Raw genomic sequence first — 22,518 nt, 5'->3', positions numbered from 1 at the left:
GATACCATTCAAAGCACTCCAGTGGCACTTCAGTCATTAGTTGGGATCAGGCTTCAATCAGCTCCTTTCAGAACACATCACTGCGCATCTATTTCCCTCTTTTTCATGCACTTGAGAAGGTCTACATGTAACTTGCACTGAGATAACTGAAAATATTGTTGACTCCTTACAAAGTGTTGGCACTTACTGAAAAGTGGCCACAGAGATGATCAAAAGTCACTTTAGGGAGAAAGCTCATCACCGTGGATGGCAACCAAACTAATATCAACAAATTTCACAATTAAAAAAAATTCTTTCCAACATTTCCTCATTTGAGGTTTCTCCAAACACATTTCCACTTTCAAAACTCTGTTTTTATTCTTGTAACATTCATTCATATCAATAATATTAAGTTAAGGACAGAAAGTAAGAAATCAAAATTCACATGAGAAATGATTTGACTGGTTACATAAAATAAGCCTTTGCTTTTCCATCCTTGCGGTTGTGTTATTACCTACTGGCACTTAACTCTAGCTAGATCCAAAACTTATTCAGGCTTAGGACTCCAACAACTGAAAATATTCATAAGATACCTTACTATGTTAATTTGCTGTGCAAATATTTCAGATATCCAACATTCATGTTTAATTTGAAATATTTCCATAATGAAATTAAAGCCAATATACCAATATGCTGTCATTATGCATCTTCATTTAATACTCAGAAGGTGAATTTCTCAGGTATAAATAATTTACAGAGCACTTATTCCACATGCATAATTAACTTGACTGAACACTGGTACACAGTCACTGAGTCTGTACTCCTGCAAATACAATTTCCCTCCAAGCAGAAATACACACTTGAGGAGATGATAACAATAGCTCAGAAAGGGAATAAAAGATTATATGCTATGCATGGTGGGTGATCTTCTGGATTGAATGCTTGCAAATGTTAAGGCTGAGGTCAAAATTTTCTACAAGACTCTTCCAAAGATCTTTTTTGCTTTTTTAACCCATTGCTAAATAAATATTCTGAATCTGATCATAGCTTTTTTTTTTTTTCACACAAGACCTATTGGTGATAGCAAACTAACAAATTACACAGTGGCCTAAAAACTCCCTCCTGTGTTAATTAAAATATCTTCTTAAAGGCATCAGGAAGAATTTTCTAGCTCCCACATTTGATTATATCTCTTTTTTTAATATTCATTGTGGTTTCTTTTTTATTATTATTATTTATTATTTAACTTCATTAATTACATTGTATTATGTGACACAGTTACATAGATACTTGGGTTCTCCCACCCCTCCCCAAACCCTCCCACCATGGTGGATTCCTCCACCTTGTTGCATAACCACAGCTCAAGTTCAGTTGAGATTCCCCCATTGCAAGCGTATACCAAACATAGAGGCGATTATTTCTCTTTTGAAATGAATTACAAGAACCCATGACTACTGGTCACTGTTTCTAGTGCCATTCTTCTACCAAGGTTTTGAGGACCAAAGAAATCTAAGCTTTGTTTGATAGTAACTGTAATGCCTGATAAGCCTCTTTACTGATGCACACAGCCACTTTTCTCATTATTTTCCTGTTTCTTGTAGGAAGAACTATCAGTTTCTGAACCAGTGCAGCTCAGAATCCTAGCAATAAGGTCAAACTCCATATAATGTGTCATCATGATGACTGTATATACCATTTCTCTCCATTTCCACTGCTTCTCTTCCACCATTTTGTAAGTCAAACCCTATCCTACTCTATGCTGGGGATACTGTCACACCATAGACCTTGTTATTTATAGATCTATGTCTGTGGCTATATGTCTATATCCATCTCCATTCTAGCTCTCAGTACTCCCTGTATATATTATTGATTTGAAATGGTATAACCATTGTTATGCCAACCCATTCTACATATACCCAGGGTATCTCCCTTTTCCTACTATGAAATCTATTCAGGCTAACTCATTCATAAGGCCTCTATCTTGTAAATCCAAGGGAGGTAATTTTTGAGGTGGAGGCTGTTTGGGTATGCCATAGGGCAAGGAATGATAGCAAAACGGGATGCTCTTTAAAATGACTCTTAAATCCACTGACATCGACAGATTGCAACTCTGATGAGTATTCTCAGAGACAGAAAAAAATCTGAGACTGAAAAATCAGAGACTGAAAAAAAATACCTTAACATTTATTTTATATCACATAAATTGCTAGTATATTATCCTAAATATTTCTTCACACGCATGTGTTTTCTTTAGATTACAAACACACTGAAGGCAGTGGTAGTGGTATTTTTAACTTGCCATTTTTGTTTTACTAAAAAGATTTATTTATTTTCATTGCAAAGTCAGATATACAGAGAGGAGGAGAGCAAGAGAAGAAGGTATTTCATCCAATGATTCACCCCCCAAGTGGCATGCAACAGCCGGAGCTGAGCCAATCCGAAGCCGGGAACCAGGAACCTCTTCCAAGTCTCCCACATGGGTGCAGGGTCCCAAGGCCTTGGGCTGTCCACAAATGCTTTCCCAGGCCACAAACAGGGAGCTGGATGGGAAGCGGAGCAGCCGGGATTAGAACCGGCACACATATGGGAACCCAGCACACTCAAGTAGAAGATTTTAGCCGCTAGGCTACTGCGCCGAGCCCTGTCCTTTTTTTCACCAAATATTTATTTCTGTAGCCATTATATAGTATGCATTATTTAAGTGACATCACCATAAAGAACACGTGAATAAATGTATGTGACTTTACAAAGCATATTCTAGTGTGGACATGCAAATTGAATAAACATTAAAGGAATTTAGACATATGCCAAGAGGGTAGTAGTATAAAAATGAGAAAGCCGGGCAAGGCAGGCAGGAACAGACGAGAACAGAGTGCTATGTTATAAGGCAGTGAAGGAGGACCGCTGTGATACTAAATCCTGTCAGTAGAAACTTGACAGGCCAGAACATTGCACCCCTGCTGGTTATCTCTTCTGCATAACAATCTCCATTAAAACACCATGGCTCAAAGCAAAGAATTTCTATTATCCCATGATGTATGAAGGTCAGGATTTCTGGAGTAGCTTAACTAAATGCTCTGGCTCAGGATTCCTCACAATGTCACGATCAAATTATTGACCTGAGACATTTATTTAAATGCTGGAAAAAGATTTACATAAAGTTGTTGTTACATAAAGGTTCCACAACTCTCATTCTCTCAGGAAAAAATTCTACCTCCTATGATTCTACCTCCTATGAAATTTGTTTTAACTTGGACCATATACCATAAAGCCTAGAAAATGAGTCAAAAATTTCTGTCTTAAATTATGAGGCATTTTTATATGTAGTTCAAGTAAATCCCATTTCATGATAGGGAATATAATTACTTGATCTCCTTAAATTTTTGGGATAAAACTGAATATTTGAAGATGAATAAGGATCGTAATCCCAATCTTCGAATATATGACCAAGTGACTCAAGCAGTTTCTCCAACATGCATTAATTAAAGAAATTATTTGTGTACATTAATCTGCATTTTTGAAGGCTATAACTGGACTTAAAATATCAGATGGTTTACAGCCTTATTAGAAATGGTGATGTTGACAACATCTTATAATTATATCCCATTTACTTAACTTAAAGTATTTGATGCTTAATATTTTGGAATGTAAAATTAGATTTTAATCACAAAATAAATTAACTCTAAGAGAGGTGGTTTATTACCAATAAAAGCTTTATTCATTACAACTTTCAGTAAACTAATCCAACTGTAGAGGAAACTGGTCTATATATTTCTTTTATAATATTCTACTGTTTCGGCCCGGTGGCGTGGCCTAGCGGCTAAAGTCCTCGCCTTGAAAGCCCCAGGATCCCATATGGACGCCGGTTCTAATCCCGGCAGCTCCACTTCCCATCCAGCTCCCTGCTTGTGGCCTGGGAAAGCAGGAGAGGACGGCCCAAAGCTTTGGGACCCTGCACCCGCCTGGCAGACCCGGAAGAGGTTCCTGGTCCCGGCATCGGATTGGCGCAGTACCGGCCCGTTGCGGCTCACTTGGGGAGTGAAACATCGAATGGAAGATCCTCCTCTCTGTCTCTCCTCCTCTCTGTATATCAGGCTTTCCAATAATAATAAAATCTTTAAAAAAATATTCTACTGTTTATAATTAAATAAAATAAATGGTATCTAGGAAATTGATTCTAATTTTGTACTTGTTTTGAATAAAAACTATGATTAACAAGAAATGAAAACTGCAAGGAGCATTCAGTCAGAAACTGTCTTCAGAGCGATTTTAATTAATTTTGCTAAAGAACTACACTTGTCAGAATGGAGTTAAATGTGTAGTACATTAGCAGAAGGCTAATTTTGATGGTTAACAGAAGGACAAAATGGTTGGTACTGTTACTTACAAAGGGATTTTTCAATGTACTGTTCCTTATTTCTTTTATACATGCTAGGATATCTTAGATGAGCAATTTGGTGGAAACATTGGTAAGGTAATCAAAACAAATAAAGTAACTCTATTTCATACAGACAGGAATGCTTGATTAAAGTTGGAGTGCTAATACAATGATATCTGTAATTACTTGATAACTCCCCCGCCTCTAAAATAGTCTGATCTTAAATCAGGTTATGGGTTGTTGGTGTCCCAGGATCTCTAAGGTGAGGCTCAGTAGCCCAGACTTCTACTACACACCCTTCATTCTCAATGGTCCAAATCATCTGAAGTTCTTGCTATGTTATATATCCTATATTATACATATTTGGAAGTATAGTATAATCATGATTCCCATGGGTTCTCAGAAAGCTCCACCATAACTCTAAGTTATGCCCAGTTTTTCCTCTTTCAACATTCAGCTCCTCTGTCTGGCATTAGGTGACAGTGGGTTAAGTTGTCATCTGTGATGCCGGTGCCACACATGGATGCCAACGCTAGTCCTATCTGCTCCACTTCCAACCCATCTTCCTGGGAAATCAGAAGAAGATGCCCCACATGCTCTGAATGCAGCCACTCATGTGTGAGATCCAGAATGCAGCCCCTGGCTTCAATCTGATCCAGTCCAATGTGTAATCATTTGGGGAGTAAATCAGTGAATGCAAGATTCTCTTTCTCCCCACCCTCTTTTCTCATAACCAAGTTTAGAACAAATACAAAATATTTTTTAAAGGATCCAGATTTAACCACTTTTCTTGTTAGCACTGCACTTTTCACATATTGCTGCCAACCACTGATTTATGACTCCCTACTAAGCTCATGGGTACACTCTAGAATGTCACAAGTGGATTTTTTTTTCTAAATATCCAGCCTAGCTGATGGAACACAGAGAATGTTATTGAGTCAACACACTTTACTCATGGAACTTTCTGTTTTAAAGAAAGTAGAAATGATCCTATTGCATAGTAGTATTGACAAGGAGCATAATTAATAATTAATTCTTAAGATGTCAATTTTATTCTTACAATTTACACTTTTTTGTACTTCACATACTAGCTACAAACAAAAGAACATAAAATATTTATCTTTTGGAGTCTGGTGTATTTCCCTAAACATAATGGCATCTAGTTGGATCCTTTTTGTTGCAAAATACATGATTTCATTCCTTTTATTTTTAAAGACTTGTGTATTGACCACAAATTGGAAGGAGAGGGGAAGAGTTCTTCCATCTAGTGGTCACTTCCCAATGGCTGCAATGATTGGACGTGGGCCTGTCTGAAATCAGGAGTCCAGAGTTTCTTTCAAATCTTCCACATGTGTGCTGGGATCCAAGGACAAAAGCCATCATCGCTGCTTTCTCAAGGTGCCCTAGTAGGGCAGTGGACGAGTGGGGGCTGGACCTGGTGCCCATGTGGAAGTCTAGTGCCGTAGGTGATAGTGTTTTGTGATGCACCACAATGCTAGTGGCCAAGGATTTCATTTTTCTTGGGCTGAGTAGTATTATTTTATGTACACAAACCATAACTTCATTATTCAGGTTTCAGTTACAGGATACCTGGTTAGATACCACAACTTAGCTATTGTGAAGTGAAACAGTATAAATGTGAGGGTACAGATTTTCGTTCATATGCTGATTTAATTTTCTTTGCGCACAGTCCTAGCTGTGGGATGGTTGGGTAATATGACCTATAGGTCACTTTTAATATTTTTAAGAAATATCTATGTTGTCTTCTGTAATGATAATATTAGCTTTCATTCTCACATAAATGTATAGAAAAATTTTCCCTACATCCTCAGCAGTTTTCATTATTTTCTGCTTTTTGAACAATAGTCAATCTAAGTGGGGCGAGGTGATAGTTGTAGTTTTTATTTGATTTTCCCCAATGGCTGGTGATCCTGACATAAAAATAAATATATAAACTCTAAAACAAGAATTTGCTAGTTGCTCTAGCACAGGGTTTGAAAATTGAAGTCTGACACCAGAAATACTGCAAGAATTTCTATGGAAGTTGTAAGGAATAAACAGTGAAAGACATTCTGGCAGAGACTAGTAATACTATAATATTGATAATGTTAAGACCCAGAGTTTAGGTTCTAGAATATCAGTCAAGCTAATTTTAGTATGTTCCTAGGAGTTTTAGCTGGATAGTATGTAGCTCTGGCTTCTTTGTGCAAGGAGAGGAGGGGGCATAAGGGAAAGTGAACTACATTGAGTGCCATGGCTATCAGAGGAAATCTGACACATTGGCATAAATGAGACAAACTTGGATATGGAAGGTCATACAACTGCCAATACATTTGAAGAGAAGGATGGGACTTAATAGAGATCTAAGGTGCCAGACCATCCATCAATGAAATAAAACAACAGCATCAAATTGGGTCCTCATATTCAAAAATTAAGGGCACTGCACGACATAACCAGAAGAGAAGGCTTTGATTACCAGTAGAAAGTACCACTTAGGAAAGCGGCCAGAAGAAAGCAGACAACACTACTTGACAAAGAATCCAAAGTAAGCAAGGCAGGGTTCACCTGAGGCTAACCATGCAGACTAGACCTACCTGGTCCTGTTGTCTGGTACTCACAGATGAACTGGGCAAGTCATGACAAAATTCTAAATGTGGACCTGGTGAGATTAGAGTACCCTCGATTTTAGAAACAAATTTGGTATTTCTTTATGTTACCCATAAATTATTTCTCTTATGGTTGTCTGGGATTTAAATTTGTTTTTGAACGCTAATTTCTTCTGGTTTAGGATCTGGAATTCTTAGCCAATGCTCTCAGTTCCAAGAAAAGTGACATATATATTGTCAACAGATACCAACAGGTATACTTTGGTGTCAGAGAAAGACTCTATAGCTATGGTGGATTGCTTCTGCACAGAATAAGTGGATTCTTTGTGACTAAAAATTATAAGATACACAAAGCTGAAAAAAAGCAGAAGAAAGGATTTCTATGAAAAGAATGTGTAATTGATAACATATGAAGTCAACTAAGCTTTTGACATCAGCTATGAACAAAGAATTTTCAAGGTTAAAGCTACCTCTGACAGTGTTCCAACAATCTATGTACTGCTTGGAGGCTCTGTGTTTGTTGTGGCCATTTTCATCTACTATTATTATTATGGCATAGTATCATCACTTTACACACAGTCAAAATTTGTGAAAAATTTGATATAAATGAACTAGGACTTAATGCAATTTATGCTATAGTTACACAATAATAATAACATTTGCAATTTAGGCTATGCAAAGCTGAATTTGTTCAAATATCTCTCTCTTAAAGAATAATGTAAGTGCCTGGTAGCTCATTTAAACAGGAACAGCAACACTGACCATCTACAAAGTACATTTCTTTACATGTGAGAACACGTATATGACCCTGATGACTTGTCAACAAACAGATGTTGGATGCAAGTGTTTTTCTTTCTTCATTGCATTAGCCACCGGCTTCACTCACAGATCACCGATTTATGAAGAACATTATATAGCCTAAATTTTCAAGTACCCAGCACTTCATGAGTGTTTAGGCGGTAAGCCCACTCACCCATCCTTCTTTTGCAGTGTAGTACAGCTCTCTTTTATAGTGAGATAGAACTCATGCTTTATGTATGACTGATGTTCTTATATGAATATGTGCTTTTTAAGTTGAGAAACACATTTCTTTCCTTTAGTGACATAGGATTCCCCGAATGGTTGATTTGTTTGCATGATGTCAAATATGTTCACTTTACACGCCGAACAAATCTTAACTTTATTTTGATAAATAAGCACATAAGTAGCTTGAGATGTCTGCTGATATGAGGAAACACCTGCATGGTAAATTATTTTTCAACAGGAGCTTGATATCAAAATTTCCATAAAATCTACAAGACTCAAATGGAAAGTTGTTTGACTTTAGGACATTCATCTAATTGTAGATGTGAAAGACTGAAATAATTGTAATAATTTGAATCAATTCCTAAACATGATGTAGCTCACACTTTTCTGTAAAGATGGGGAATATTAAGAAAATGTTAAAAATTTTAATATTGGAAAGATGAAGGAAACACAAACTGAACTTTGATATTTACGATGAAACTTCTGAGAAGGAGTAATTCAGGAGTTAGAAATAGGATTCATTCATTATAATCATACTGCTTTTATGTCCTCAAAGCCTCCTATGCTTTAGTCACTCATATAAAATTATTTATAACTGAATGACTACATTGCACAAGAATTATTTCCTTATTGTATTTCTGACAAATATTTTCAAATCTTTTATGCCCATAGGCACCAACCAAAAATGTGAAATAAAAAAAGACTGATGGGGGGAAAATCCAAAACTCTTACTGGTTCAGTTCATTAATATCTCAGAGTTCCCTATAACTTACAGAGACTACACGACCACTTGCAGAAATTCTCAAAATGGAAAAAAAATAAAATCAAAATTTTTTGGTGGTACTTATCAAAATAACGTCACAGAGAAAAAAAAACATGCTTTAGGGTGATACGCAACTATAAGCTAATGGTCTTTCTCCTGGCTCCTTTTTTCTTTACCTATTTTTACACTTGATCTTAGCCAAAAAGCCAAGAATGATTTGTTTTACAGATTTTTTCCCCATGCTTACCTGATAGGTGCACCTTTGGCTTGAGCTGGTCTCAACAATACAGTTATTGTAGTGGCAGTTTCATTGAGAGACGCATCGACTCCTTCATAGTCAGGTAAAGTCGGAGCTGATAAGTGAGTAATGAGAGCAAACAGAAAGTTTCCATCAATTCATAGTAAAATATCAAAGATCAAGATAAAGAAACGATTCTAACATAGGATAAAATCAAATACCTAATTAGATAAAAGCATACGCTATTTTGCACACCATCTGCTACTGAACATTAACAGCAGGAATCTAAAGTCTAGGATGCTATCAGGTTAAGATTTGTTGCTGAAATTTAAACAATACAGCCATGTGTGACATGAGTATCACATAGTTTATGAACATCTTTAGGTGAGCAATAAGAGTTCGGAGTAGAAGCTGAGGATTATCAGTACAACATCCAGACAGGGAAATCTGGAGCTGTGGTCGGTAGAAGCTGAGGGAAGGGTAGCACTGCCACTGAGGATTGGAGGCAGTGGAAAAACTCAGCATTTCCCTCTGGGCCACCGTAGACAGAAAGAAACGCTGCCAGTCAAGACTGGTGAATGACGATGGGCACCTTCCCAAGAACTAGTGCACTTGGGCTCCAACTTGTGAACAAAAGAAAATTATATGTTTTCAAAATACGAGATGATGTTTGCTATGAGTGGGAGGGGAAGACTTCCTATCTCAAACTAGGTAAAGGAGTGACCTCAAAGAACTATGGATTATTTATATGTAGAAAGATGTTTAAAGGAGTATACACTCAGTGTGCATCACTAGAAAACACGGAAATCAAGTGGTATGTATGCATTTCTGAAGCATTTATTTAGTTCAACATTTACTGGACACAGTAGTATGTACTGAGCTTATATGTGCATAAATGTAAAGAACAAAGCATTGTCAAATTAAAAAAACAGGAATTCATGTTTATGGAGAGAATCTGCAAAACTAAACAAAGATGATCAAAATGTTGAGAGACTAAATGAGTTAAGAACCTTAACCTGCTAAACTAACAGTGGCCAAACCTGTAAACTCAGAAGCCAGTGGAGGGATTCTAAAACCAAGGCTCACGTCTCCACAGGGGTCTCTCAGCCAGTCAACCCAGGAAGGGACCTGCTGAGTGTAGTTCTAGAATATTTCCAGGTGGTGCTCATGGTGCTAGCCAGGAGAACACACTTGTCAAGTAAGTGCTGGGAGGTGGGACAATGAAATAGGTTTTACACATTAAGGAGATGTTGGTTCCAAAAACTCATGAAGATGTTTAACCTAAGATATCTTAGGCAGGCTTGGGCCATTGGACTGCTGAGTCCCAAACTACAATCTCCAAACCATACTGTGAAATAGACCTCATGGCATAAAAAAAGCTCTTTTCGGGCATTTTAGTAAAGTAACAACAACAGCTTAAAACAACTGGAAGATTTCAAGGCTTAGGAAATATTTGAGTTCATTTTTCAGAAGTTGGAAACTGATTAGCAAGATATATATAAAGGACTAAAATTGCAGAATTGTTTCTTAACAACATGGAATGTTTGAAGAGAAGAAAACATAAAACCACATGATGTATTCTAACAACTATAAGCTAGACCTTGTGGTACATGGGAAGAAATGGCAGAAAGAGCCCCACAAGGGTGAGCCAGACATGAGGGGGTGCTTGGATATGATCCTGCTGGTTACACACACACACACACACAGACACACACACACACACCCGAAATGTATCTATTTTTACTAGAAAGACAGATTGCAGAGGGAGAGAGAGAGAGAGAGAGAGTGAAAAGAGAGAAGACAGAAGAGAGAAGAGAGAGAGAGAGGGAGAGGGAAGAAAGATTGATTTTCCAACCCCTGGTTTATTTCTCAAATGGCTACAATGCTGGGAGCTTGAGCTGATCCAAATCCAGGATCCCGGAGCTTCCTCCATGCCTCCAATGCAGGTGCATGGGCCTAAGGACTTACGCCATCATTTACTGTTTTCCTAGGCTATAAGCAGTGGGCTGGATCAGAAGAATAGCTGGACACAAACTGGTGCCCATTTGAGATGCCAGCACCACAGGCAGAGGATTAGGTTGCTATACCCCTGCATTGGCCCCCTCGTGTGTGGGGTTGTGTGTGTAAATAAAAAAGGAAATATATGTTGGATTAAGACTGATAGAAAATAAATTGAAGGGGGATAAGTGTGAAGGCAGAGTAACACAGACATTTCAAAGACGCATCCAAATATAGAGAAAGTAATAGTGGCATTTTGGAAGTAAGCCAGCAAATGGAAGATACCTCCTCCTCTCTCTCTCGCTCCCTCTCTTCCTTTCTCTCTGTAACTTTGCATTACAAACAAGTGAACCTTACAAAAACGTAAACCCAACAGATGTTCAATATATTTGCCCGTGTTTACATGTATATAAATGTTTTGATTTTTAAACCCTCAATAATCTGAGTGTTACTGGAATTGATTTTAAAACTGTGATGAATATTATTCCCAGATTTAAAGAAGAAATAACAAATTATTTTAAAATTACATTTCGTTGGGAATCATCCTAATTATAAACTTTTTCAGCCATAGTTATGACAGCTAGCAGGGCCCAGTACAGTTCGAGTTCAACTGCGTTTTTCAGGTGCAACCTTTAATATACAACTGAATATTATGCTTAATACAGAACTCAATATACTTAGGTTGAGACAAGTGAAACCAAAATTCAAAGATATTTAGATCTGTGCTCTAGTCTTTATTCATTTTTAGTTCAAAACAACTATAATGTCTAAGACATAATAAGTTATTGTATGCATGTGCCTATGCATGCCTATAACTCTCAACAATGTACATGTGCTCAATTATTGTTTCATGAATTTATATTTCTTAGCTGTAGCTGTTGAAAGATTTTAGTTTTAGCACTACTGATAATTCTACATGCTGCAGTACGTTATAACACTGCCAAAATAATATTATGTAGTAATGTGATAACATAAATGTTTTCAATTGATGATTCAGAATGGGTTCACCAGAAAAAATGAAAATTATGCTTTCAATTTTTGTAAAAAAAAAAAAAAAAGAGAGAGAGAGAGTACGAGCTCTGATCCCCTGGCTTATTCCCCATATGGCTATAGTGCTTGGGACTAAGGACTAAGTTGTGATCCTGGAATCTGACCTAGGTCTTTCACATGGTTGGCAGGGACACATTTAGTTGAGTAATATCTGATGACACCCAGGGTATGTAGATCAGAAGGACCCTGGAGATGAGAGTTGAGCTAGTACTTGACTCCAGGCATTCTAAAATGGGAAACAGGTGCTCCACTGGCTTCAGAACTGCTAAGTAATACACCTGCTCCAGAGTTTTGCTTTCCAAGATTCATTGATTTACTTGAAAAGTTGTGTGTAAGAGAGAGGAACAGACATACGGAAATCTTCCATTTGCTGGTTTACTCCATACGTGGTTCCAGCAGTGGGATCAGTGCAGACTGAAACCAGGCATGTGGAACTCCATTAGGGGCCCAAGAACTTTGACTATTTTCTGCTGCTATTCCGTGTGGCAGGGAGTTGGACTGGAAGTAGAAGAGTCAGGACTCAAACCAGCAGTTTCATAGGGGAACTGGGGTCTGTAGGCAGTGAGTTGCCTCTGTATCACCATGCCAGCCCTCATAATGGCATTTAATGCATTGTCATTTTCAAATATAATAAGTGAGAGCTTCAAAACATAATTTAAATATGAAGATCAATCAAATGTACAAACCTCAGAATAATTTTATTTGTGATTTAAGTTTTTAAAGTTTGTATTATATTCAACACATTTCCGTGGGTAAGCACTGAGCCTGTTGTTAAGATGCCGACTAAGATATCCAAATCGGGCCCAGTGTGATAGCCTACCGGTTAAAGTCCTAGCCTTGAAGGCACCAGGATCCCACATGGTCGCCGGTTCATATCCCAGCAACCCCGTTTCCCATCCACTGCTTGTGGCCTGGGAAAGCAGTTGAAGATGGACCAAAGCCTTGGGTCCCTGCACCCACATGGGAGACGTGGAAGAGGCTCCTGGTTCGGATCGGCTCAGCTCCAGCTGTTGCAGCCGCTTGGGGTGTGAACCATTGGACAGAAGATCTTTCTCTCTGTCTCTCCTCTTTGTATATCTGACTTTCCAATAAAAATGAATAAATCTTTTTTAAAATGTCCCAATCAATATTGCAGTGTTGTGAGACTGCTGGCTCTGGCTCTCACTGCTAACTTTCCTTCATTGCAGACCTCTAGCTGGTCAGTAGATTGGGTTTTTTAATCCTAATCCAGGTGTTTCACCCCTTTGCCACTGTGGTCATTTAGGGAGTGAACAAGTTTCTGGGAAACTGTGTCATAGACACTTTCACTTAGGTTAAAATAAAACGAAGTAGATGCCCAGCAAATTGGTCCAAGAGTCTAATTCTCTATCTCGTAGTGCTGGCATCCACATAGGCCTTGACTCTAGCTGAGCCAGCACCTTGCTTTTGGACAGGAAAGCAGCAGAGACTGGTTCATGTCCTTGGGCCCCTGCATCCATGTGGGATACCCAGAAGAAGCTCCTAGCTCCCAGCTTTGGATCAGTTCAGCTCCAGCCTTTTCAGCCAACTGGGGACTGAAGCAGAAGATGGAAGATATATCTCTCTTTCTCTCTGTAAAATCTGCCTTTCAAATAAAAATAAATAAGTTTGAAAATATGCCAACCAGTGGATTCCAGAGACATTTCATCATGCTTGGAGTGGCAAGATAGGTGGTAATTCAGAATTGTTGAACCGTCGAAATCTCTTATCACAGCATGCCCCATATCCGGGACCTTATGATGATTGGAAGGCTGGGTATGGCTTCTCCCCTTATCCCCTCTTTCCCCCAGATACAGGAAGAAAAAAAAGAGGAAGTGTAAATGGTGATCTCACCCCCTTCCTGTACCTCTTGGCCCTTATCACCCTAATCAACTATGTAAAAATCATCAAAAACAAAAATAACTAAAATAATAAATTAAAAAATATAATTAAAACACTATATAACTTCCTTTTGATGGAAATGCTATGGATCCAGACCAGGGACAGAATTTTTTAGAGTATTAGGATCAATCACTAATTGTGCTATGTAGAAGTATAATGAAAATCGAATTAATAATGAAAATGAATTTTAAACAGTCAAAATTAATGTTTTCACATGTTTTATGGCTGATTTTAAAAACATCTATTTTTCAAGTCTAATTTTTCTTCAGTAATCTTAAATAAAGAAGATAAGACCTTATATAAACTGGAATGGATTCATTGTAATGCTAATTCCTAGGGAAAATTTAATCAGGTTTCACTGGTGATTTGACTGAAGCTGAAATAACATCTGTAAACAATCTAATCAAACAAGCTATACAATTCTAAACATAACGGGATGTGAAATTTAATTATATTCGTCAACCTAAAATCATCCTGCATGTTCCCATTGTGACATTTAGATTCATTTATGTGAGTTTTATAAGACAGACAGGAAAGCCCACATGTTTTGTAGCTATCAGAACACAAAGGAAAATGGAATGGACTTGAGCAATGATGTTTTATAATATTAGGGTAAGGATGTTCCACCACTCTAGATAAAGTCAGTTTAATGTAAAGATCTGACAAAATCTAATATGGCATACGACTAGTTCCAATAAACTTGGAATGTTTTTTAGTAAGGCGCACACGATTTTCAGGAAGATATTGCTAAATAAAAGTGACTCTGAGTAGCTTGGGCTTGGACATACAATCCATATTCAAGTGATTCTTCACAGAGCCTTCAGTCATGCATTGCCGCATCACACACTGAGCAAGCAAGATGAACCTCACTCAATGTATATATAATTCTCCAGGACGTATTCTTATGAACAGAGAGAATTAACTATCTTTTTTGCACTTTATTCATTTGCACACCTGAGATATTAGTAGTCACGTTGATGGCTGTGGGTGGTCCAAAGCCTTTGACAGTGCTGGCTCGTATGAAAAACTGATAGGTGGTTCCAGGGTGAAGATGCATGAAGACATGGTGAGTGCTGTTCCACAGATTCGACACAGTCTGGGGAGGTCCTGCTACCGGAACTGCTGGATCAAAGGATCTTATACTGCTATAGCTGACCTATTGGATAAAATATATTATTGCATTACATAGCCAATATCAGTCATAATTAATTGTAATTGCTACCTTTACAAATAAGGTAATGAGCCAGGGCATTATTTTTTTCCCACTTAATCTCCTTACTTTGACAGGCTATTTCTGTTATGCACCCACCATCCCTGTACAGATATACCTAAAACTATGTGTAAATGGACAAAATATATAGATCCTCTTCAAGTAAAGAAACAAATTTCATATATATTTATATATATTTATGCTTCTACATAAAATCTCATGGATTTTAATGTCTATGAAACACAGAAAGTACACAAAAAGTTTATACTTTTTCCACATTACATGACAAATTTCACATAAACAGTACTCAAGTATACACTCAGAAAAAAATCAAATCACTTGTGATTCCCACTACTCATGATTCATTCTGTAGCTTCTCGGAATTTAAATCTCTACACGCTAATCACTGAGTAGGGATGCAACTATAGATTTTTGAAATTAGAATCATCTTTCCTTTCTTCTTTTTCCTCTCTTATAGTTAAAAACATGATTCATACTCAAAGTTGACATGAAGCTCTAAAATACTCAGAATTTTAATCCACTTAAATTCTTAGCTTTTCATCCTTTACTTCTCTTAAATCATAGGATGATGTTTCTTAATTTTATATAAAAGGGAAACAAGCGATTTTATGTTAGATCATTCATTACAATCATCAGCCAACATGTTTGATAAGAATAATCCTGAAAGAAAACCAAAAAATATGCAGACACCTTAAGACTTTGAAAATTTTATATGGTATATATTGTGTTACTCAATTTTAGAATGAAAGAAAAATGGAAGCAAAGCAATTTCATTCTCCTATTCTTCACAAACTTTTTTTCCATTATTTTCATTTAATATTTCCCTTTGTGTTTTTGAGGCGCTTAGCCCTTCAATTCCAAAAAACACTTCTTGTTCTCTCATTACCTCATACTGAGTGATGATTCCATTTGGCTCCAAAGGTTCTTTCCAATTCAAGAAGATCTTATTTTCAAAGGATGTTCCTTGAAGTGATTTGACAGGTACAGGACCAGGCACTACAAATACATACATTATCATTTATAAGAATGCTTATATTAAAAACAAAAAAGTAAGTATCTACATTGTAAGCTAGATATATAAGGCTAAACATAAAGTGACATAAATAAAAATATAGAAATACAGATATTCTTACTCAAAAGAATATCCATCACCTTAGAGTTGCATATATTATGCAGTTTAGTATTCTCTGCTGTATACCTCTAATAATATGAAGATCTTATTTGTAATCTGTTTCAAGAACAGAGCTGATTTCCCTGAAAGATTTTTGAAGATTTAAAATAATCCCTAAAGGGTTCATATAAACAAAGTTCATAAAACAATGAATTATAATAATAACCAATGCTCCTTGGACTCAAAAAGCCAAATCACATAGCACTAAATGGAAATGTCCATTAATATCCAGCTGTTATTGCTATATGTACTAGACTTTGTGTAATTTTAAAACTAGGCAGCACTGATTATTGTTAAGTTTTAACAATTTGTTAAAGCTGAATAGATTTAGGTATCAGTGATGCATTTTTGAAAATAAAACTCAATCATCAAAGTTACTCACACGTATTAACATCAGAGTTGTTTAGAATTCAACAATCTGTTAATTACTTTCAAGTGACTGCGTACATATGTGAGGAGCCTTCACTCCAGAAATAATCTGAAAATGTTATATGCTTGTGGTAACGTCTAGTGATGTTTAATATTGCCTTACCCTTTGTTGACAAAATATAAGGTGCTGTATTACAGTGTAGTTTTCCTTTATACATTTAACTATCCAGCAGCTAATCATTCACTTAAACTTAGCTTACACTTCTGATAATATTTCATAAATACATTTTATTTATCCTATCTGGCTTAAAAACCATGCTGCCTTTTGAAAATACCAACCTAGCATTGGGCAAGCATGATTTTTAATTAATATTTTCCCTTAATCTCACGTTTCAGTGAACTTCACACATGACATTATCTAGAAATGTCATTTCAAAGTATAGAGCAATTTTGTGAGGAATGAAATAAATTAAAAATCACTGGATCAAAGGAATGCATTGCATTGTGGCTAGCAGCCTCAAGAAGTTCTGAATGATATGTCAAGAGTAAGATTTATTTTAATCTACAAGGAGACTATAAATGATATTATGACCTCTGAGACAGACAACATGGTTTGGCACATTAATTATAAATGTATAAAGGAAAGAAACACACAGTAAACAGAAAAAAAGTCAGCACTGAACTTGAGAAGCCATGTTCATGCACTGTCAACTGAAGGCCTGGTGAAAGGGTAACTGCAGGCATCTGGGTCCCTTTCCCACCTCCAGTCCGTCCACAGGCACAGGTGGCCTCGCAAACGCAACGACAGCAACAGCCTGACTACATAATCTTTGGCATTCCCTTAGGTTGCTTTGGGCATTGACTTGTTTTCCAAGGTAGTCCCTGCTGCTTCTGTTCCACTGACTTGATATACTTCATGGCTGTAATTAAGGAACGGACACTTTTACATCTGTATATATTTCTTGGAGATGGCCACCAGGGTAGGGGTGGCAGGCAAAATCTCCATTTAGTGAGTGAATGCTTATTCCATGACACTTTGATTTTAATAACTGTGTTTTCATTTATCACAGTTGGATACAAACAGTACAAAACATCAAGATTTCATAAACAGGGATGATGTAAACTGTGAAAAGCTCTGTATTGAGGAACAGTTGGAATCACAAACTTCCCTAGAAGTTTTATATTTCTAGGTTCTTAAAAATTTTGTTTTCAATTGAATTTGCTTTAAGCAACCACAAAGTCAAATTAATAAGAGGGAAAATGTGTGGAAAAAGGGTATGAAAGCAAATGCTATACAACAGTCTCTACTTGGACTAGCATAGTGCATAAAAAAAAAGAAAAAGACAAAACCCTACATATAGGTGAAGTACAAAACACACATTAACATTTGTGGGTGTGACGCCAGCATAACATTCCGCATTAGAAGGAAGCTGACGTCTGCCTAAACACACCATGTTTCCATGTACTTATGATTTGTGTAAATTCAACATGAAGTTATACAACCGTTTTCATGGCAGTCGTGGGTCACAGGGACTGTCACATCACATCTCCACATCAACAACTTCTAACAGAGAGTGCTCATATCACCCCCCTCCCGACTGCGATTTATATGAGAGCTGTTTCAGCTAATCTTTTCGAATATGAAGAGCACTTTAATGTCCAAATCTCAAAATGTAACAGAAGAAAAATGAGAGGTGGGTGGGGCAGGAATATATTAAATAAGCATTATAGCCTTTAATACATGCACTTTCAAAAATAGCTTAGTATTCCCTCAAAATGTCCTCCAGCCAGCTTTTTCTGCTGAGCTAACTTCATAATATTGATTTTTATGAATGCCGGAATAAAAAATGAAAACTAAACCTCATATAAAAATTCTGCCCATGCATTAAAAAATGTGTGCAATAAATTAAATATAAATTCTACCTTCAGGTTCAGGTGGGAAATCATTCCAGCTTTGCTCTCATGATTTATGGATGTCCCAAGAATTCTTTTCATAAAATTATGTCCTTTTATTAGATGGCTGATAATTCATTCTTTTTCTATGTATATAGGGCAGCAATAATTTAGTAAGACTGACTTAATCAGATCATCATAAGCCATCGATCTTTGCAACAACAGATTATGACTTAGATATCCTTTCCCCCCTCAGGAACAGTAAGATACATCAAGAACTCTGCGTGGAAACAGAAGCGCACATGCGCACATCTGAAAACAGAATTACTTGAAAATGCTTCATAAAAGCTTGCACACCAATCCTCACATAATATTCATCAAATAAAAACAAAAGCAGAGGCACAGTAGAGTGGATTAGTTTGTGACTACACTGTTGAATAATATGCGAAACAATATCAGTAAACTAAAAAAAATTCTTCAAACACACAGTCATCTAAAACAGAGTAAATACAGTTAATATCGTTTTACCTTTATAATATTATTTTTCATCAAGTAAAGATGTCATTAATTTTGATTAACTTTGGATATAATTTAAAATATCTTAGCTGTTCAGTCCTCCATCATTACTCCAACCACATGATATACAAAATGGTACTTGAAGATTTAATAAAACATAGAAACCTTGTAAACCTGACTGCATTGGTTTGGTTGTCATTAAACAGCAAGCTCACAAACCATCCTGCATATCATACAGAGATGCTGTAACATCTATCTCACTTTATGAGAGAGGAATTTCAGTTTTTTTATCTTTTCATTGCTATCAAACACCTATGTAAGAAAACTATTAATTTTTCTTATATTAAAGACATAAAATTCTGTGTATGTGTAGTTGTAGCAACAAGTAGAAGAATGTATGGCTGTCTGTATGTTTATAAAATAGGCAGAGCTGTTGCTTAAATATTTTGCCTTTCAATTATATGCAAGTACAATGATAACAGCTGAGGACACCCTGCCTGAGTATTCCAATCCTGAAAAAGCAGATTCATTATAAATGAGCCTTTGGGTATTTCCCTGAAACTTTAGAATCATGGGAAGGATTCCATATTTAATTGTAGAGTCATACTTTTTTTCCTCAACACTGTACTGAAATAAGGATGTCTGACCTCTTACTTATTTTTATGACAACAAAAACAACGGGATAAACCAGTATTGCTTGTGTTTTTCAGAGTAGGAAGATATGAAGTGATAAGAAATAGTTGTAGAAACCACAGCATATCAATATACTTTTGGAAGTTTTGTACCTTGCAGGCACAAAAACTTGCATCTAAGCCAATAATTTAGAATTGAATGGAAGCTGGAAACAGATAGTTATAAAGCAACCCTGTAGTCCAACTGTGGGATTACTGAAAAGTTTTAGAAATAGAAGTAACCTTAATGATCACCTAATATAAATCCTACATAAAGAAATGAGAAATCAATAGTTAGAATGGTGGAGGAATTTGCTAAGGTTGGAGTTATGAAAACTGAATGTAAAGCTCCTCATTATAAATTCCCAGCATAGCTTTGCTTCAGTTCATGGCATAGAACACACAGTATTTGTAAAAGGAAAATTTGAAATGAAATGTTATATCAAAATAATTGATTACTTTTATAGTCACAACATTAAAATTTGTACTCTTGTGTATACATCTTTGTTAAAGGTAGAAATGGGATCATATGTACATTAGTGATATAGTGCAAAAGTGGATGCATGTATAATGTTAACGTTTATTCAGTCACAGAAGTCCCTTTTTTAATGAAGTAAGGAAGTATGAGCATACCATCTTCATCTGTTTGAATAATTGTCTCCTCACTCTCCTTTCTTCCTTCTGGATTGGTTAGGATCATCTTGAGGCTGACATTTGTATAAGGAGGCAGATGGTCCACAACATGCTGAGGGGCTTTGGGATCCATGTCTAAACAGTCCGCCTTGCTCTCATTGTGACCACGAAAGAAATGGTAGCAGATCGTGACATTAAATGTGTGGCAACGAGTAATGTTGTAGCCCAAGGATTCCCAATCCACAGCAATGCGTCTTGCCTGTATTTCAGCAATTTTTAATGTCTTTGGGGTTCGCATAGGTTCTGAAAAAAGAAAAAGACAGAGTTTCAGATAGCTGTCAATCATCAATGATTTTGGAAACACAGAGTCCGATCTAGCATAAGTACATCCTGAACAAAATGTGAAGTCATTTTCTTTTCTTTTTGTGTGTGTTCATAATCCATAGTGTTCATGAACTTGGCAGAGAATTAAAACCTGCAAAATTGCCCACACGCCTTTACACTTGTTACTGCTCAGTTCTCTGTATCCCCTTTGTTTTCTCATGAATGAGCAAGTGGATTAGCTAATGTATCATAATGGATAAGAGTCAACAAACTATGACTTGTCATGTCACCAAGCTATGCTGTAGGCTAATTACTCTGTAACACCGAACTACCATTTTCAAAAAAATCATGCATTTATGAGGTAACATTAATTACTTCAGAGATGATGCTGTTCATCGAAGCAAAAAAAAATCAGAAAAATTACAAGAACACATGTAGATGTTTACAATATCTTCTTTCCTTCTTGATCTCTTGTCTTTTTCTAGAAAAGACTCAGATCTGCAAATCCACTCACTGTTACCCAACACAAACTGGGAAGACAATTCCACCCAACTGGAAAATGCTGGCAGAACTAAGCATTCCAAAGACAAATATCCATTCATCACTGCTTCCCAGGCATATTCTTTCCTCATGTAAGACTAACATCAATTGTTTCAAAAAATCAATTTTTTTTTTTTTTTTTTTTTTAAAGATTTATTCATTTTATTACAGCCAGATATACAGAGAGGAGGAGAGACAGAGAGGAAGATCTTCCGTCCGATGATTCACTCCCCAAGTGAGCCGCAACGGGCCGGTACGCGCCAATCCGATGCCGGGACCAGGAACCTCTTCCGGGTCTCTCACGCGGGTGCAGTGTCCCAATGCATTGGGCCGTCCTCGACTGCTTTCCCAGGCCACAAGCAGGGAGCTGGATGGGAAGTGGAGCAGCCGGGATTAGAACCGGCGCCCATATGGGATCCCGGGGCTTTCAAGGCGAGGACTTTAGCCACTAGGCCACGCCGCCGGGCCCTCAAAAAATCAATTTAATTTCTTTATGAATGCCATGGGATTGGCAAAGTTTACACAATAAAGAAACCAATATGCAACAAAAATTTAATACATTGATTTGACCCCAAGAAAAAAGGCCAAGATCTTGTGATGCTTCCTTCAACTCACTAAGGAAATCAGCAGTCCAAAAAAGAAAAATAAATATCTCAAAAGTACTGATGCAGCTTGCCAGTTTCATGACTCTTCCAATATGGAGCTTTCTTGTTTTTCCACTTTTCTTTCCTCTTATGAACGCGTTCACTGTGTTACATTACACTAATGCTTTCCTCCTCAGACATAACAGTGAATTGATGATACTTCAGTCTAGTTAGACTGAAAAGACAGTGTTGGACACAAACATCTTTTGACACTGCAGCCTGAACAGGAACTTATTCTATGTCCACTTAAAAATTCCAAGGCAGTGGTGGGCAACTGACCTAGTAGTTGAAAAAAATCAGGTCAAATGAAAGCTCCAAATTTTGATTCTAATCTCTAGCAAATGCAGAACATAATGGCTCACTTGGTTGTGTTCCTATGATTCATGTGGAAACTCTGAGTTTCTTGCTACTGGCTTGAGCTCTGGAGCCTTGTTGACAATGGGGATGTATTCCAGGAAATGAAAGTGTTGCCTGACGGATAGTAGCTAGATAATATTTAGGAGCCATGTTCATATTATTGCACAATTAGATCTAAAAGTATTCAAATGTCAAAGGAAGATTTCCCATGAAAACGCAAGGAGTACATGAC

At 36.9% G+C, this 22,518-nt stretch overlaps 1 protein-coding gene across 4 annotated transcripts in view; it reads right to left on the bottom strand.

Moving 5' to 3' along the window:
- Positions 1–22,518, bottom strand: part of PTPRK (protein tyrosine phosphatase receptor type K) — a 543,822-nt gene that overhangs the window by 109,804 nt on the left and 411,500 nt on the right. For all 4 annotated transcript variants that reach the window (XM_058676844.1, XM_058676903.1, XM_058676779.1 and 1 more), the window contains exons 8-11: positions 20,422–20,724; positions 16,055–16,164; positions 14,892–15,093; positions 9,000–9,105 (exon numbers count right to left, since the gene is read on the bottom strand). In XM_058676844.1, coding sequence (XP_058532827.1) covers positions 9,000–9,105; positions 14,892–15,093; positions 16,055–16,164; positions 20,422–20,724 — 721 coding nt within the window. The remainder of the gene's footprint in view (positions 1–8,999; positions 9,106–14,891; positions 15,094–16,054; positions 16,165–20,421; positions 20,725–22,518) is intronic.

The sequence above is a fragment of the Ochotona princeps genome, chromosome 1, assembly GCF_030435755.1.
Source record: "Ochotona princeps isolate mOchPri1 chromosome 1, mOchPri1.hap1, whole genome shotgun sequence".
Classification (NCBI taxonomy): Eukaryota; Metazoa; Chordata; class Mammalia; order Lagomorpha; family Ochotonidae; genus Ochotona; species Ochotona princeps.
Note: the sequence above shows the minus strand (reverse complement) of the source record. Positions and strands in the feature narration are given on the sequence as shown.